Consider the following 19,798-nt stretch of genomic DNA (forward strand, 5'->3'; position numbering starts at 1 on the left):
TCGACCTCCATGCCTTTCTCTGCAGCCGCTCTGAACGAGAGCCTCCGGGCCGTCCTCCCAGAGATTCTGGGAGAGCTGTTGCGCCCTACCCCTCCGGTACCGGCGGTGCTTGCGCCACCGGTACCGTCGAGCGTGGCGCCGGCTGGCCCATCGCCCGAGGTGAGGTCTCCGGCGTCGGTACCACGTGCGGTGCCGGCTGCTGTCGCCTCCCAGGAAGGCTCCCCGACTACGTCGGCGGAGGGAGCTTCGCCGATGCAGGCGAGGGAGTCTACCTCTCAACGCCCCCATCGTGGACGTGGCTCCACGGAGTCGAGTCGGGCACGGTTGCAGACACAGGTCCGTGAACTTGTGTCTGACACCGAGGGTGAGGCCTCGTGGGAAGAGGAAGAAGACCCCAGATATTTCTCTGACGAGGAGTCTGAGGGTCTTCCTTCCGATCCCACTCCCTCTCCTGAAAGACAGCTTTCTCCTCCTGAGAGTCTGTCTTTCGCTTCCTTTGTCCGGGAGATGTCTACGGCCATCCCCTTCCCGGTGGTTGTGGAGGACGAGCCCAGGGCTGAAATGTTTGAGCTCCTGGACTATCCTTCTCCACCTAAGGAAGCGTCCACTGTTCCCTTGCACCATGTCCTAAAAAAGACATTGCTTGCGAACTGGACCAAACCTTTAACTAATCCCCACATCCCCAAGAAGATCGAGTCCCAGTACCGGATCCATGGGGACCCAGATCTGATGTGCACTCAGTTGCCTCATGATTCTGGAGTTGTGGATCTGGCCCTAAAGAAGGCCAAGAGTTCTAGGGAGCATGCTTCAGCGCCCCCGGGCAAGGACTAGAACCTTGGACTCCTTTGGGAGGAAGGCCTACCATTCTTCTATGCTCGTGGCCAAAATTCAGTCTTACCAGCTCTACACGAGCATACACATGCGGAACAATGTGCGGCAGTTGGCGGGCTTGGTTGATGCGCTCCCCCCTGAGCAAGCCAAGCCATTTCAGGAGGTGGTCAGGCAGCTGAAGGCGTGCAGAAAATTTCTGGCCAGAGGGGTGTATGACACCTTTGATGTTGCGTCCAGGGCCGCTGCTCAAGGTGTGGTGATGCGCAGGCTCTCATGGCTGCGTGCCTCCGACCTGGAGAATAGAATCCAGCAGCGGATTGCAGACTCGCCTTGCCGTGCGGACAACATTTTTGGAGAGAAAGTCGAACAGGTGGTAGAGCAGCTCCACCAGCGGGACACCGCATTCGACAAGTTCTCCCGCCGGCAGCCTTCAGCCTCTACCTCTACAGGTAGAAGATTTTTTTGGGGAAGGAAGACTGTTCCCTACTCTTCTGGCAAGCGTAGGTACAATCCTCCTTCTCGACAGCCTGCGGCCCAGGCTAAGCCCCAGCGCGCTCGCTCTCGTCAGCAGCGTGCGACTCAGCAAGGCCCCTCGGCTCCCCAGCAAAAGCAAGGGGCGAGCTTTTGACTGGCTCCAGCAGAGCATAGCCGACATCCAAGTGTCAGTGCCGGGCGACCTGCCAGTCGGAGGGAGGTTGAAAGCTTTTCACCAAAGGTGGCCTCTCATAACCTCCGATCAGTGGGTTCTCCAAATAGTCCGGCAAGGATACACCTTCAATTTGGCCTCAAAACCTCCAAATTGTCCACCGGGAGCTCAGTCTTACAGCTTCCAGCACAGGCAGGTACTTGCAGAGGAACTCTCCGCCCTTCTCAGCGCCAATGCGGTCGAGCCCGTGCCATCCGGGCAAGAAGGGCTGGGATTCTATTCCAGGTACTTCCTTGTGGAAAAGAAAACAGGGGGGATGCGTCCCATCCTAGACCTAAGGGCCCTGAACAAATATCTGGTCAAAGAAAAGTTCAGGATGCTTTCCCTGGGCACCCTACTTCCCATGATTCAGGAAAACGATTGGCTATGCTCTCTGGACTTGAAGGATGCCTACACACACATCCCGATACTGCCAGCTCACAGACAGTATCTGCGATTTCAGCTGGGCACACGTCACTTCCAGTACTGTGTGCTACCCTTTGGGCTCGCCTCTGCGCCCAGGGTATTCACAAAGTGCTTGGCTGTAGTAGCGGCAGCACTTCGCAGGCTGGGGGTGCACGTGTTCCCATATCTCGACGATTGGCTGGTGAAGAACACGTCCGAGGCAGGAGCCCTGCAGTCCATGCAGATGACTACTCGCCTCCTGGAGCTACTGGGGTTTGTGATAAATTACCCAAAGTCCCATCTTCTCCCGGCGCAGAGACTCGAATTCATAGGAGCTCTGCTGGATTCTCGGACGGCTCGCGCCTATCTCCCAGAGGCGAGAGCCAACAACTTGTTGTCCCTTGTCTCGCGGGTGCGAGCGTCCCAGCAGATCACAGCTCGGCAGATGTTGAGATTGCTGGGCCACATGGCCTCCACAGTTCATGTGACTGCCATGGCCCGCCTTCACATGAGATCTGCTCAATGGACCCTAGCTTCCCAGTGGTTTCAGGCTGCTGGGGATCTAGAAGACGTGATCCACCTGTCCACGAGTTTTCTCGAATCCCTGTATTGGTGGACGATTTGGTCCAATTTGACTCTGGGACGTCCTTTCCAAATTCCTCAGCCACAAAAAGTGCTGACCACGGATGCGTCTCTCCTGGGATGGGGAGCTCATGTCGATGGGCTTCACACCCAAGGAAGCTGGTCCCTCCAGGAACGCGATCTACAGATCAATCTTCTGGAGTTACGAGCGATCTGGAACGCTCTGAAGGCTTTCAGAGATCGGCTGTCCCACCAAATTATCCAAATTCAGACAGACAACCAGGTTGCCATGTACGACGTCAACAAGCAGGGGGGCACCGGATCTCGCCCCCTGTGTCAGGAAGCCGTCAGCATGTGGCTCTGGGCTCGCCGGCACGGCATGGTGCTCCAAGCCACATATCTGGCAGGCGTAAACAACAGTCTGGCCGACAGACTGAGCAGGATTATGCAACCTCACGAGTGGTCGCTCAACTCCCGAGTGGTGCGCCAGATCTTCCAAGCGTGGGGCACCCCCTTGGTGGATCTTTTCGCATCTCGAGCAAACCACAAAGTCCCTCAGTTCTGTTCCAGGCTTCAGGCCCACGGCAGACTGGCATCGGATGGCTTCCTCCTGGATTGGGGGGAGGGTCTGCTGTATGCTTATCCTCCCATTCCTCTGGTGGGGAAGACTTTGTTGAAACTCAAGCAAGACCGAGGCACCATGATTCTGATTGCTCCTTTTTGGCCGCGTCAGATCTGGTTCCCTCTTCTTCTGGAGTTGTCCTCCGAAGAACCCTGGAGATTGGAGTGTTTTCCGACCCTCATCACGCAGGACGAAGGGGCGCTTCTGCATCCCAGCCTCTGGTCCCTGGCTCTCACGGCCTGGATGTTGAGAGCGTAGACTTTGCCTCTTTGGGCCTGTCAGAGGGTGTTTCCCGCATCTTGCTTGCTTCCAGGAAAGATTCCACTAAGAGGAGTTACTTCTTTCTGTGGAGGAGGTTTGCCGTCTGGTGTGACAGCAAGGCCCTAGATCCTCGCTCTTGTCCTACACAGACCCTGCTTGAATACCTTCTGCACTTGTCTGAGTCTGGTCTCAAGACCAACTCTGTAAGAGTTCACCTTAGTGCAATCAGTGCATACCATTACCATGTGGAAGGTAAGCCGATCTCAGGACAGCCTTTAGTTGTTCGCTTCATGAGAGGTTTGCTTTTGTCAAAGCCCCCTGTCAAGCCTCCTACAGTGTCATGGGATCTCAATGTCGTTCTCACCCAGCTGATGAAACCTCCTTTTGAGCCACTGAATTCATGCCATCTGAAGTACTTGACCTGGAAGGTCATTTTCTTGGTGGCAGTTACTTCAGCTCGTAGAGTCAGTGAGCTTCAGGCCCTGGTAGCCCAGGCTCCTTACACCAAATTTCATCATAACAGAGTAGTCCTCCGCACTCACCCTAAGTTCCTGCCAAAGGTTGTGTCGGAGTTCCATCTGAACCAGTCAATTGTCTTGCCAACATTCTTTCCCCGTCCTCATTCCTGCCCTGCTGAACGTCAGCTGCACACATTGGACTGCAAGAGAGCATTGGCCTTCTATCTGGAGCGGACACAGCCCAACAGACAGTCCGCCCAATTGTTTGTTTCTTTTGATCCCAATAGGAGGGGAGTGGCTGTGGAGAAACGCACCATATCCAATTGGCTAGCAGATTGCATTTCCTTCACTTACGCCCAGGCTGGGCTGGCTCTTGAGGGTCATGTCACGGCTCATAATGTTAGAGCCATGGCTGCGTCGGTAGCCCACTTGAAGTCAGCCTCTATTGAAGAAATTTGCAAAGCTGCGACGTGGTCATCTGTCCACACATTCACATCTCATTACTGCCTGCAGCAGGATACCCGACGCGACAATCGGTTCGGGCAGTCAGTTCTTCAGAACCTGTTTGGGCTTTAGGATCCAACTCCACCCCCCGAGGGCCCTGTTTGTTCTGTTCCAGGCTGCACTCTCAGTTAGTTGGTAAATTTTTTAGGTCAATCTCAGTTATGTCCTCGCCGTTGCGAGGCCCAATTGACCATGGTTGTTGTTTTGAGTAAGCCTGGGGGCTAGGGATACCCCATCAGTGAGAACAAGCAGCCTGCTTGTCCTCGGAGAAAGCGAATGCTACATACCTGTAGAAGGTATTCTCCGAGGACAGCAGGCTGATTGTTCTCACAAACCCGCCCGCCTCCCCTTTGGAGTTGTGTCTTCCCTTGTCTTTGTCTTGCTACACATGAGACTGGCCGGCTCAAGCCGGTTTCGGGCGGGAAGACGGCCGCGCATGCGCGGTGCGCATCGGCGCGCGAGGGCTAGCAAAGGCTTTTGCTAGTGAAGATTCCGATTGGAGGGGCTGCCGCGGACGTCACCCATCAGTGAGAACAATCAGCCTGCTGTCCTCGGAGAATACCTTCTACAGGTATGTAGCATTCGCTTTAATGATAAGCAGTACTTTCTGCTTTCTTCAATTATGTTATTAAATCATGAGATGTACATAAAATCTGAAGATATTATACTAGATTCCAAGCTGTCCCATTCCATTCTCAATTATTAAGTTGTTAAGAGTTTCATTTTATAAATTGTGTTTAGTACACAGATTAAATTATTATCTTCGGCCTTCTGACTTTAGATTGGTTGTATAGTATTTTGTCATATAGTATATGGATTACTGCAATATAGTCTTTTCAGAACTACTTGAGGTTTCTTTGTGACTGTTGTAGATAACCCAAAATACTGCTGCTAAAGTGATTAAACTTGCTTGTTGTCATCATGTGACCCCAATTTTGATTGATTTTCACTGGCTTCCAGTTAAACGTCATGCATGATTTAATTTTATCTATCTTTGAGGATGCATATTTATCTGCCTAGACATTCACTTCACTTTAGCCAGCATGAACTTTTAGTAAATTCAGCATTATCAGCAATACACAAAATGTCTACACATGAACGGGTCTCTCAGCTTGCTGGAACAAAAAGCTGGAACAAACATCCACTGGATCTTCACTCTAAACAAGACTATTTACTGGCCGATATTCAACCAGGTACGGCAGTGTTTGGTGCTTGCTAAATTATCACTTGATATTTATTGCCGGGCCATGGTTGGGTATTGGCACTGAATATTCGGGGCTAAGTGAATATCCTGGCTGCCAGAGCTTATGCAGGTCCCAGGCAATATTCAGCCGAGGCCCACATAAGATAGCTATAGAGGCCCCAGCTGAATATCAGTTGGGACCTGCATAACTATTCACAAATGTTCACTCTTTTCAATTCCCCTCCTACCCACATGAAACAGCCCTCCTTCTTCTGATTCCCCCTCCTTCCGGCAAGCATGGACCCCCACCCCTGGTCCCAGTAGGTCCCCCCTGGGCCTACCTAGGTGGTCCAGAGAGGGTAGTGAACGCAGGAGCAAATACCACTTAATCCCTGCCTCTAGTGGCTGCTGCAGCAAAATGGGGCTCACTACTGCCTTCAGCGCTGCCACTGGACCACCAGAGATCCTAAGTAGGCATAGGGTGGGAGGGGGGTCCCTCCTTGCCAGGGGAAGAGAAGATCAGGGAGGAGGAATTAAAAGAGGGTCTGTTTCGGGAAGGTGAAAGGGAGATTGGAAGGGAGGGAGAGAATTGGAAGGTGTAAACTTTGTGAAAAGTTATGCAGTTCCCAGCCGATATACAGTCAGGGCCTGCATAGCTAATTGGATGAATTTAGGACAGTTTTGAAACTGTCCTAAATATGTCCAGTTAGCTATGTGGGTGGCCTGCTGTCTTTGGAGAGCACCTGCTACAGGTGAGAATAATTTTGCTCTCTCTGTGGATAAGCAGGGCCAGTTGTATTCTCACATGTGGGAATCCATAGTTACCAGGCTCACCGAAAACAACTATGCAAGGACAACAGGGACTCAAAATGTAGAGGTCTTGAAGTCAATCAACCTGAAATTATATACAAACTGGTTGTGAAGGTGCAGCCTAGAACAGAACAAAACTGAACATAGGAGTTTTTTTGGATTGTAGACACCAAACAAATTCTGCAAGTCTGTGTGACTGAACTAGCTGTCACACTGGGTATCCTGCTCTAGTGTGATGTGAATGTGTGGACTGAAGACCACATCACAGCCTTTCATATCTCCTCAGTGGAGGCTGACCTCAAGTGGGCTACTGACATAATATGGCTCTAACATTATGAGCTGTGACATGACCCCCAAGAGTCAGCCCACCCTGGGCATATGCCAAGGAGATGTTTTCTGCTAGCCAACTGGAAATTGTGTGTTTGCCAATGGCTACCCCCAATCCTGCTTGGATCAAAAGAAACAAAAAGCTGGGAGGACTGTCTATGGGCTTTAGTGCACTCCAGAAAGAAAGCTAAAGCTCACTTGCAGTCTAAAATATGCAGTGTGCATTCACCAGGGTGGGTTTGAGGAAAATTGTTGACAAAATGACTGACTGGTTAAGATGAAACTCCACCACCACCTTAGGAAGGAACTTGGGAAGTGTGTAAACAACTACTCTGTTGTGATGACACTTCCTGTAAGGTGGATCAGCTACTATTTTTATAGTTAAAAAGTGAGATGAAGGAAGCTATTAGAGCTAAAAGAAAATCCTTCAGAACATGGAAGAAGGATCCAACTGAAAATAATAGGAAACAGCATAAAGATTGGCAAGTCAAATAAAAAGCGCTGATAAGGAAGGCAAACAGAGACATTGAAAAGAAGATTCCATTGGAGGCAAAAAACACATGTAAAAACTTTTTTAGGTATATTAAAAGCAAGAAGTCGGCAAAAGAATCAGTTGGACCGCTAGATGACCGAGGGGTAAAATGGCCTCTCAGGGAAGACAAGGCCATAGCGGAGAGATTAAATTAATTCTTTGCTTCGGTCTTCACCGAGGAAGATGAGGAGAGATACCGGTGTCAGAAATGGTATTCAATGCTGACAAGTCAGTGAAACTGAATCAAATCTCTGTAAGCCTGGAAGATATGATGGGGTAATTTGACAAATTGAAGAGAAGCAAATCACCAGGACCACATGGTATATACATCCCAGAGTATTGATAGAATTAAAAAATGAACTTGCAGAACTATTGTTAGTAATATGTAATTCATCTTTAAAATCAAGCATGGTACCGGAAGATTGGAGGGTGGTCAATGTAATACTTATTTTTAAAAAGGGTCCCAGAGGAAATTACAGACAGGTAAGCCTGACGTCAGTGCCAGGCAAAATGGTAGAGACTATTATAAAGAACAAAATTACAGAGAAAATACATAAGCATGGATTAATGACACAAAGCCAACATGGATTTAGTGAAGGAAAATCTTGCCTCATCAATCTATTATATTTCTTTGAAGGGATGAACATGTGGATAAAGGTGAGCTAGTTAATATTGTGTATCCGGATTTTCAAAAGGCGTTTGACAAAGTACCTCATGAAAGACTCCAGAGGAAATTGGAGAGTCATGGATAGGAAGTAGTGTCCTATTGTGGATTAAAAACTGGTTAAAAGATAGAAAAACAGAGAGTAGGGTTGAATGGTCAGTATTCTCAAAGGTGGAGGTTTGATAGTGGGGTTCCCCAGGGGTCTGTGCTGGGACCGCTGCTTTTTAACATATTTATAAATGATCTAGAGATGGGAATAACTAGTGAGGTAATTAAATTTGCCAACGACACAAATTTATTCAAAGTTGTTAAATCGCAAGAGGATTGTGAAATATTGCAAGAGGATCTTACGAGACTGGGAGACTGGGCATCCAAATGGCAGATGATGTTTAATGTGAGCAAGTGCAAAGTGATGCATGTGGGAAAGAGAAACCTGAACTATAGCTATGTTGTCATGTGACTGCACCTCGAATACTGTGTGAAATTCTAGTCACCGCATCTCATAAAAAGATATGGTGGAATACAGAAAAGGGTTATGAAAATGATAAAGGGGATGAAACCACTTCCCTAGGAGGAAAGGCTGAAATGGCTAGGGCTCCTCAGCTTGGAGAAAAGAAGGCTGAGGGGAGATATGATAGTGGTATATAAAATAATGAGGGGAGTGGAACAGGTAGATGTGACTTGCTTCTTTACTCATTCCAAAAATACTAGGACTAGGGGGCACACAATGAAGCTACAAAATAATAAATTTAAACCAAATCAGAGAAAATATTTCTTCACTCAATGTGTAATTAAACTCTGGAATTCATTCCAGAGAATGTGGTAAAAGCAGTTAGCTTAGCAGGGTTTGAAAAAGGTTTGGATATCTTCCTAAAAGTCCATAAGCCATTATTAAGGTGGACTTGGGGGAATTCCACTGCTTATTTATAAGATAAGCAGCATAAAATGTATTGTACTGTTTTGGGATCTCGTCAGGTGCTTGTGACCTGGATTGGCCACTGTTGGAAACAGGATGCTGAGCTTGATGGACTTTTGGTCTGTCCTAGTATGGCAACACTTATGTACTAGGGCCTAAAGCTCACTGACTCTGCAAGCTGAAGTGTCCGCCACCAGATCAGGTCAGATATTTTTTCAGATGACAGGAGACAAGTGGCTCAAAAGGAGCTTTCATCAGCTGAGTAAGGTTGAGATCCCATGACACAGTTGGAGATTTGGCCAGGGGTCTCATCAAGAGCAAACCTCTCATGAGTCAACAACTAGAGGCTGTATAAAGATGAGCTTACCCCCTACATGGAGATGATAAGCACTGATTGCAGTGAGGTGTACACTTACAGTGATGGCTTTCAAACCAGACCCAGAGAGGTGGAGCAGGTATAACAGCAGTTTTTGTGCAGGGTAAGTAAGAGGGTCTAGGGGCCTTGCCTTCCCACCAGATAGAAAACTTCCTCCATTTAAAAGTGGAATGGAAGCGAGCAAAATTTGGAGACACACTTAGGCAGATTCAAGGGCTGAAATTCTACGCCCTCAACATCAAGGCCATGAGGTCCAGGGTGTGGAGGGTGGGGTGCAGAAGAGACTCCTCATTCTGTGTGATAAGCATTGGAAAACACTCCAATTTCCGTGGCTCTTCAGAGGACAACTCCAGAAGAAGTGGGAACCAGATCTGTCTCAGCCAGTATGGAGCAGTTAGGATCATAGTTTCCCAGTCTTGTTTCAGTTTCAGCAAAGTCTTCTCTATAAGAGGAATGGGAGGATATGGATACAAAAGACCCTCCTTCCAATAGAGGAGAAAGGCATCAGATGTTAGTCTGCTGTGCGATCTGAGCCTGGAAAAGAATTGAAAGACTTTGCTGTTGACATGAGTGGCAAAAAGATTCACCGAAGGGGTGCCCCACTCTTGGGAGATCTTGCGAGCGATGCCCAAGGACAGCTCACTGCCATATACTCACTGCTTCCTGAAAGAAAGGGTAGGATCCCCAATCCCCCTGCTTGTTCACATAATACATCGCAACCTGGTTGTCTGTTTCACATAGAACAATTTGGTTCTCTAACCGATCTCTGACAGCCTTTAGAGAGTTCCATATGGTCCTTAGCTCCAACAGGCTGATGCAGAGATCTGTTTCCTGAGCAGACCATGTCCCTTGGGTGTAAAGCCTATCGATATGAGTTCCCAATCTGAGGTTGGATGCACCCATTGTCAACAACTTTTGAGGGGGTGGAATTTGGAATGGTAGTGCCACGGTCAAATTCGGCTAAATTGTCCACCAGAGCAGGGACTGAACTAACTCTGGAGGGACCCGGATAACATCCTCCAGGTTCCCTGTGGCCTGATACCACTAAAAAGCTAGAGTCCATTGGGCCTCTCTCAAATGGAGGCCAGCTATGGAAATGACATGCAGTGTGGAGGCCCTGTGGACTAGTAATCTCAATATCTGCCAAGCTGTGACCTGCTTGCTGCTGCAGTCCTGCAAGGTGAGTGCAATTAAGGCATCCGCTCTTGCAACGGGAAGGAAGGCCCGAGCTTGCACTGTTTTGAGCAGGGCCCCTATGTATTCCAATTGTTGTACTGGATGCAGGTGTGACTTGGGGTAGTTAATAACAAACCACAGTAGCTCTAGCACCCAAATAGATTACCTATATTGTTGGGATATTCGGCTCAGCTTGTTTGTATTGTCTTCCCGTGCCAGTTATGTGGCTCTGAGAGTTATCCATAACAAATGGCTTAGTTTCAATTCCTGACAATCTCCATGCATAGGAGGTAAGACCCTGTTCTTCTCTGTTTGTTACTGTAGCACATGGTTATTTGGTTGTCCATCTGGACCAGGATCATTTTGTTGGCCAACTAATCTCTGAAAACCCTTAGGGCGTCCCATACCTCTCTTAGATCCAGCAAATTTATCTGGTGAACTCTCTCCGAGCGGACCAAAGATCATGAGTACGAAACCCATCTGTATGACCCCTCAGCCTATTCTGGACACATTTATGGTGACAACAGTTTGCACAGGAGGAATCTGAAATGTAATTCTTTTTGCCAGATTGAATTGATCCATCTAAAAGAACAGAGAGTCCTTGATAAGTCTGGTGAGGCAGACTAATTCTCATACGCTCTAAGTGGTCTGAGTCCACTGAGAACACAAAGTTTATTGGGCCTCTCATTCTGGGACGTGCCAAGGGAGTTAAATGCACTGTAGATGCCATATATTCCAACTACCTCAACATGTTGCATGATGATGTCTGCTGACTCATCTGAATTTCCTGAAGCATAGACCCTAATGTGCTGATTCTTTTTGGTAGGAGGAAGGATTTTGCCTGAGTTGTGTCTATTGATCTCTTATGAGTTTCAACTCATGTGATGGACTCAAATGTGCCTTTGGGTAGCTTATGATGAACGTGGATATTTAGACTTCCTCCTGAAATAGGCTCTTTGATCAGTCAAGAATCCAGATAGCGAAATACGTGTACTCCTAGTTTGTACAGTTACTTGGTTACCAAAGTTACACATTTTGTAACTATTATTATTAACATTTGTATAGCGCTACCAGACGCACGCAGTGCTGGACATCCAACATAGAGAGAGAGACAGTCCCTGCTCAAAAGAGCTTACAATCTAAAAATAAGACAGACAGACAAGACAATTAAGGACAAGGGAAGTACTGGGTGAGAAGGAACAAGGGGAGGGCAAATTGAATAGTGGCTAGGAGCCAAAAGCAGTGGTGAAAAGGTGGGTTTTTAGCATAGATTTGAAAACAGGTAGAGATGGAGCTAGACGTACAGGTTCAGGAAGTCTATTCCAGGCATAAGGTGCAGTGAGGGAAAAGGAACGAAGTCTGGAGTTAGCAGTAGAGGAGAAGGGGGACAACAAGAGAGATTTGTCCAGTGAGCGGAGTTCGCGGGGAGCAATGTAGGGAGAGATGAGAGTGGAGAGGTAATGGGGAGCTGCAGAATGGATGCATTTAAAGGCTAGTAAGAGAAGTTTGAACTGTATGCAGAAGCGGACAGGGAGCCGGTGAAGTGACTTGAGGAGTGGGCTAGTGTGGGTATAACGATTTTGGCGGAAAATAAGTCGTGCTGCAGAATTTTGGACAGACTGGAGAGGAGAGAAATGGCTGAGAGGAAGACCAGTGAGAAGTAAATTGCAATAATCCAAGCGAGAGGTGACAAGGGTTTGGATAAGGGTTCTGGTAGCGTACTCAGAAAGGAAGGGGCGAATTTTGCTAATGTTGTAGATAAAGAAACGACAGGTTTTAGCGATTTGTTGAATATGTGCAGAGAAGAAGAGAGAGGAATCAAAGATGACTCCAAGGTTACGAGCAGAGGAGACAGGGAAGATGTGAGAGCCATTAACAGAGATAGAGAAAGGGGGAGGAGGGGAGGTGGGTTTAGGGGGAAAAATGAGAAGTTCAGTTTTAGTCATGTTTAGCTTCAGATGGCGTTGAGACATCCAAGCAGCAATGTCAGACAAGCAGGATGAAATTTTGTCCTGGATTATGGTTGTGATTTCAGGGGTGGAGATGTAGATCTGAGAGTCATCTGCATAAAGATGGTATTGAAAGCCATGAGATGAAATCAGGGTACCAAGGGAAGAGGTATAGATGGAGAAAAGAGGGGTCCAAGGACAGAACCCTGGGGGACACCAACTGAAAGCGGGATGGAAGTTGAAGAGGAACCACCAGAGTGAACACTGAAAGTGCAAAGTGAGAGGTAAGAGGAAAACCAGGAAAGAACAGGGCCCTGGAATCCAATCAAGGACAGCGTATATAGGAGTATGGTGTGGTCAACAGTGTCGGAAGCAGCAGATAAGTCAAGAAGGATAAGGATAGAATACAGACCTCTGGATTTAGCCATCAGCAGGTCATTAGAGACCTTGGTAAGTGCAGTTTCAGTAGAGTGAAGGGGACAGAAACCAGATTGGAGTGGGTCAAGAATAGGTTGAGAAGAAAAGAAATCAAGACAGCGGCGGTGAACAGCGCGTTTAAGTAATTTGGAGAGGAAAGGAAGAAGGGAGATGGGGTGATAGTTGGAGGGACAGGTAGGGTCAAGTGAGGGTTTTTTAAGGAGTGGAGTGACAACAGCATGTTTGAAGGCCATAGGAACAGTTGCAGTGGAGAATAAAAGATTAAGGATGTGACAGATGACAGGGGTGATAGTAGGAGAGATAGTGCTAAGTAGATGAGTGGGGATGGGATCAGATGAGCAGATAGTACATTTAGAGGAGGAAAGAAGAAGGGCAGTTTTCTCAGTAGAAACCAGAGAAGGAGGAAAAAGAAGGAGAGGAAGGAGAGTAGGGGGTGTGGATTAAGGGAGAGAGAGGTCGGTGGGGGGGTTGGATGAAAATTCAAGGTTAATCTTACGGATTTTATCGTGGAAGTGCTCAGCTAGGGTCTGAGGAGAAAGAGAAGGGGGAATTGGGGACGGAGGCACTTTGAGAGTTCAGTGTGGCGAAGAGAAGTCGAGGGTTAGAGCCAAGGGAATTTGTCAATTGGGTGAAGTAATCCTGTTTGGCCTGCGAGAGGGCAGACTGGAAGGAGTTGATACTAGGCTGAAAAGCAGGACACGATACTGCTGGTGATGGTTCTGTACAATAAATCTGAGATGCTTCTGGTGAGTGGAATATCTCTCAGTGTAGGTGCATGCATCCTTCAGGTCCAGAAAACATAATCAATCTTCTTTTTGGAGGACCAAGGTACCCAGAGAAACCATTCAGAACACTTCTCAGATTGGTTAGGAAAGTAAAGATGCAAATGGAATAAAAAATAGCCAAAAGAGTAAAATGGGATGGGGTGGGGGGAGGACTATTTTAGTTATGTTAGTGAGAAGAGGCGTGCAAAAGTGGCATAGTGAGACTCATGGGCAATAGGGAGGAATATATAGAGACTGATGAGGATAAAGCAGAATTGCTTAAAAATATTTCTAATCTGTATTCACAGAGTAGGTCCACAGAAAACTGTGATCATGAAGATCTAGCTAAACTAAAAGAAGAAAAATCAATGGTGCTAAACAGGATACATGTAAATGTACAGACCACTAAGGTTGTGCCTTGCTTAGATGGCAGAGACCTCTAGTGGTTTGTGGCAGCATGGCTAGCGGCTACTTGCAAGACCTCATGAAAATGTGGCACACACACACAGGTTGCAGGTAGTCAAAAATACTTTATTTATGTGAACCAAAAAGGCTGTAATTAGCTCTGTTGGCTTTATAGGCTTAGTCCTTTTAAATAGTCTCTCTCTCTCTGTCATATCAATGCTCTTCATGGGGCTGGCTTGTAGCCAAGCCCACACACTGGCAACTAATGCCATCTCAGGTCCCTTCAGGACACACACTAAATTCATATACTTTAGGAATATTCTGCAAGATTCTCTCCTATCTTAGCATTCTTTTGTCCACGTATAATCAACTCTTGGAGGCTGACTTGACTCCTTACAGTTTTCCACACCAGGGAAACATCTTAGGCTTAGGCTACTCCTCTTCCTGCAGGACTGAAGCCTTTTCTGTCTCCCTGTATCGTTGCTGGGAGGTCCTCACTCAGGGCTACTCCCTAGAGGCTTCCTCAGACCTCTCTTCCTCTTGCCTCGGAGCCTCCCTCTTGTGATTCTTGACTCGGGACCTCCCTGATCTGTTCTACCTCAGGGCATTTACCACTTCCCTGCCTCAGACCCACCTCTCTGACTCAGCAGGTGTAACTCCACCTACCCTAAGATGGCTCACTCTCAGTCTCAATGAGGGCGTGATCCTATGGGCACCTGGCCATGTATCACCTAACATGACTCCACTAGAATATGGTATTGTGACCTGTCTGTACCTTTGCAATTTTCAGATCAAGGGACAGATCTCCTGACTCTCATGGAGGGAAGCTGAGACTGATATAAAACATCAGGCAGTTATCTGGATCTTCAGCTGGCTAAGCCATTTTACCACTAACAAGTCTGGGGCTGTCTAAACCTGCAACACAGAAGAAGAGGGAGTCTGTGGCTGGATAAGCCAGTGCACCACTAACAGAGGAGTGAAGATAAGCATCTATGGAACACAACAGAGCATCAGTGAGCCTTAATCCTGGAAAAAGAGAGGATACAGAGGATATCCTCTTGATATGAAACAAGGAGGGCCAGGAGCTGCCATGGTTGCACCACATCTGAGTTCAGATTCTACTCTATGAGGTATTCTGGGGAAGGAGTTAGAGAGGAAGGCTTCTTCACCTGAAGGAGAGTCCAAATGTAACTAAGTGATTGTAACTGTCTAATATTTTTTTCTACTCTGCCACTATTTGATTTTTGTCACCATCACCTTAAGACTTTCAAATAAATCCTTGGTTCAGAATAGCTGGCCTGACCTGATTTAATGAGGAGGGAAAGATGTATAGTGAGTAGATTTTGGTATCCACCACCTCTCATTTTCACTGGTCTCGACATGGAACCCAGAACAAAATCCCATAAATTTAAGCATGCAAGTAAGTGTTATCTCCCTGAAGTTGTGCCTCTGTTTTGCCATACACCTGGAAATAGCAGCTGTAAGGGCCCTGGTAGGGGTTACACAAGGGTATTGAAAGAATTTAGGGAAGTTCCAGTAGCCAGTTGTCCGGAGGCCTGGAAATGGACGGATGTAGTTCTTTCCCACAAAAGTGCTGGTTAGTCTGACCTTGGTGTTGAGTTAATTAATGGAAACCCTGCTAAGATAGAGGATACAGCAGTTTCTGGAATCTAATAGATTACAGGATCTGAGGCAGCATGGGTTTACTAGAAGTCTCTTGTCAGACAAATCAAATCAAATTCTTTTACTGGGTGACCAGATAATTGGATTGAGGGAGAGCACTTCAACACAGTTTCACATAGCCGACAGGAATAAACTGAGTCCCCTTGGTATGGGTCCTAAAGTGACTGAATGGATCAGAACCTGATCATGTGGCAGGCAACAAACAGTCGTAATAAATGGAATTCTTTCTAATGATAGAGATATTACCAGTAGTGTGACACAAGGATTGGACTTGTTTAATTCTATTCAACATGGAGTGGCCTAATGGTTAGTGCAGCAGACTAAGAACCAGGCTCAAATACCACAGTTTTTCCTTGTGATCTTGGGCAAGTCACTTAACCCTCCATTGCCTAAGTTACAAACTTAAATTGTGAGTCCTCTTGGGGCAAAAAAAAAAACCCTACTATATTATACCTGAGTGTACACTGGTTTTGGGCTTGCCAGCTGTATATAAGAAATTAAATAAATAAAAACATTTTTGTAAGTGATAATGTGAAAGGGATGTTGGGAAAGATTTGCTTCTGTGGATGACACCAAAATCTGCAACAGAGTAAACCCCCTGGAAAGTGTAAAAAACGTGCAGAGAGATCTAGTAAAGCTTGAAAATGGTCTTGACTACAGCAACTAAGATTTAATGCTAAAAAAAATGTAGGGTCAAGCATTTATGATGCATAAATCCAAGGCAGCAGTACAGAATAGGAGGTGAAATACTTCTGAGCATGACAGATGAGCAGGATCTGGGGGTGATTATATCTGATCATCTTAAGACAGCCAAACTGGTAGAAAAGGTGACAGATGGAGCCAGACACTTATGTGCATAGGGAGAGAAAAAGCCAAGAAGGAAGTCATATGCATGTATGGTGGTACCTAAGGCTTCTAGACGTTTTGTTGAGCTGAAGAGGCTGAAGAGACTTCCCGCGGCCGCAATTTTGGAATTGGGAATGGCCTGAGTGGGAGTAAGTCACTGCTGCTCAGACCATTCCCAATTCCAAAATGGCTGCTGTGAACTTCCATGGCAGCCAGCACTATTACAGTGTAGCTGACAGGGGCAGGAGCAGCTCAGGATGCTACTGCCCTGAAACACCACTAGACCACCAGGGCCTTTACAAGATTGGCCCGGGGAGGGCTGTGGAGTGGTGGGTGGCCCAGGGGAGGAGGGGGCAACGTGTTTTCTGTCAAGAGGGGTAGGAGATGCTGGTTTGCAGCAGCAGCAGCAGTGATGGGGAATGGAGCCAGATTTGGTTCCGGCCAAAACCAAGCCATGGATTCGGTTTTGGCCAGAACCAAAACCACTCGTGTAGCCTCCAGTGGATCTATGATTATAAACAGTGCACATTTTGTCAGTTCAGGACTTCTGGCCAAAGGTGTTTCTACTTTGATAATTTAACATAATGTGACAATACCCTTTCTCTTATATAGACATATATAATTTGATGAATGTGGGTGGTTATGATGCCTCTAGGGATTTAGTTTACTTTGAGAACATTCATCTTTACACATGTTTTGGCTGGGATACAGGATTTCAGGTGGTTACCAAATACAATCAATCAAAAAGATAATGAGTTAGAGATCAGTTGATATATTGTTGCCACTTACAGGAACTCCAGGTTTTCCAGCCAGACCAGTTGTTCCTTTCTTCCCTTTCACTCCCTGTAGATTGTATAGATAGCGGTTAGCCAACAAAGTCACCTAGGGGGCAAATTTCAAACAATACACACAAATGTAAAGTCTGTGGGTACTTTCTACCCCACAGAGTTTACATCAGTTTCCAAAGGAAAAAAAATTACCTTTCAAAATTGAAGAGAAAAAGATGCACACAAATCTGCAACTGCTATTTGTGTGGGTACTTGATCCATGAGTGCACAAGTAACACAGTAACATAGCCTAAGACGGTAGATAAAGACCTGTATGGTCCATCCAGTCTAATAAGACCAATAAGATCTAATAAGATAAACTCATTATACATGGAATGTGATACTTTATATGCGTATCAGAGTTTGATTTGTCCTTTTCATTTTCAGGGCACAGACCGTAGACTGCCCAGCACTGTTCTTGTACAAAAAAATCTGAAGCTAACATTGAAGTCCCTTAAAACTTACACTCCAGCCCATCCATATATATTCAGTCATGATCAGGGCACAGACTGTAGAAGTCTGCCCAGCACTGATTTTGTTTCCCAATAACCGGTGTTGCCACCTAATCTCCACCAAGATTCCGTGGATCCATTCCTTCTAAACTACTACTACTACTATTTAGCATTTCTATAGCGCTACAAGGCATACGCAGCGCTGCACAAACATAGAAGAAAGACAGTCCCTGCTCAAAGAGCTTACAATCTAATAGACAAAAAATAAATAAAGTAAGCAAATCAAGAGAGGAGGGTAGGTGGAGGCGAGTGGTTACAAGTGGTTACGAGTCAAAAGCAATGTTAAAGAGGTGGGCTTTCAGTCTAGATTTAAAGGTGGCCAAGGATGGGGCAAGACGTAGGGGCTCAGGAAGTTTATTCCAGGCGTAGGGTGCAGCGAGACAGAAGGCGCGAAGTCTGGAGTTGGCAGTAGTGGAGAAGGGAACAGATAAGAAGGATTTATCCATGGAGCGGAGTGCACGGGAAGGGGTGTAGGGAAGGACGAGTGTGGAGAGATACTGGGGAGCAGCAGAGTGAATACATTTATAGGTTAGTAGAAGAAGTTTGAACAGGATGCGAAAACGGATAGGGAGCCAGTGAAGGGTCTTGAGGAGAGGGGTAGTATGAGTAAAGCGACCCTGGCGGAAGATGAGACGGGCAGCAGAGTTTTGAACCGACTGGAGAGGGGAGAGGTGACTAAGTGGGAGGCCAGCAAGAAGCAGATTGCAGTAGTCTAAACGAGAGGTGACAAGGGTGTGGATGAGGGTTTTGGTAGAGTGCTCGGAAAGAAAGGGGCGGATTTTACGGATGTTGTAAAGAAAGAAACGACAGGTCTTGGCGGTCTGCTGGATATGAGCAGAGAAGGAGAGAGAAGAGTCAAAGATGACCCCAAGGTTTCGAGCTGAGGAGACAGGGAGAATGAGAGAGCCATCAACAGAAATAGAAAACGGGGGGAGCGGGGAGGTGGGTTTGGGGGGGAAAATGAGAAGCTCGGTTTTGGTCATATTTAATTTCAGGTGGCGTTGAGACATCCAGGCAGCAATGTCAGACAAGCACGCTGAAACTTTGGTTTGGATGCAAGGTGAGATATCAGGGGTAGAAAGGTAGATTTGGGAGTCATCAGCATAGAGATGGTAGGAAAAGCCATGGGATGAGATTAATGAACCAAGGGAAGAAGTGTAGATAGAAAAGAGGAGGGGACCAAGAACAGAACCCTGAGGTACGCCGACAGGCAGAGGGATAGAAGTAGAAGAGGATCCACCAGAGTGAACACTAAAGGTGCGGAGGGAGAGGTAGGAAGAGAACCAGGAAAGGACAGAGCCCTGGAATCCAAGTGAGGACAGGGTATCGAGAAGTATGCTATGATCGACAGTGTCAAAAGCAGCGGAAAGATCAAGAAGAATGAGGATGGAATATTGACCTCTGGATTTAGCCAGTAATAGGTCATTGGAGACTTTAGTAAGTGCAGTTTCGGTTGAGTGGAGAGGGCGAAAACCAGATTGTAGTGGGTCAAGAATAGCATGTGAGGAGAGAAAATCAAGGCAGCGGCGGTGAACAGCACGCTCAAGTAATTTGGAGAGAAAAGGAAGGAGGGAGATGGGTTGGTAATTAGAGGGACAAGTAGGGTCAAGTGAAGGCTTCTTAAGGAGAGGTGTGACCACAGCATGTTTAAAGGCAGGATTCCTTTGTGTGTATTCCATGTATGTTTGATCTTTGCCCCCAGAAGGTTTCCCAGACATGTATGTATAACTGTATGTGCCTATAACTACTACTACTACTACTACTTAACATTTCTAGAGTGCTACTAGGGTTACGCAGCGCTGTACAAATAAACAAAGAAGGACGGTCCCTGCTCAAAGGAGCTTACAATCTAAAGAACAAAATGTCAAGTTGGGGCAGTCTAGGATTCCTGGGTAGAGGTGAACACCTATAAGGTGAACACTTTTCAAAAAATCAATTTCTGTGCATAAAACCCTGTTTTATGTGTGGAAATGGTTTTATAAATTGCCCTTGGTATGAACCCTAAATCCCCTTTATCTTAAATCTCTTTCTCCTGTATTTTG

The 19,798-nt window shown here is 46.7% G+C and overlaps 1 protein-coding gene across 2 annotated transcripts in view; it reads right to left on the reverse strand.

Moving 5' to 3' along the window:
* Nucleotides 1-19,798, reverse strand: part of COL24A1 (collagen type XXIV alpha 1 chain) — an 804,368-nt gene that overhangs the window by 102,080 nt on the left and 682,490 nt on the right. For both annotated transcript variants that reach the window (XM_030205800.1, XM_030205801.1), the window contains one exon: nucleotides 17,207-17,260. In XM_030205800.1, the coding sequence (XP_030061660.1) occupies nucleotides 17,207-17,260 (54 nt within the window). The remainder of the gene's footprint in view (nucleotides 1-17,206; nucleotides 17,261-19,798) is intronic.

This window comes from Microcaecilia unicolor, chromosome 6 (genome assembly GCF_901765095.1).
Source record: "Microcaecilia unicolor chromosome 6, aMicUni1.1, whole genome shotgun sequence".
NCBI classification, from domain to species: domain Eukaryota; kingdom Metazoa; phylum Chordata; class Amphibia; order Gymnophiona; family Siphonopidae; genus Microcaecilia; species Microcaecilia unicolor.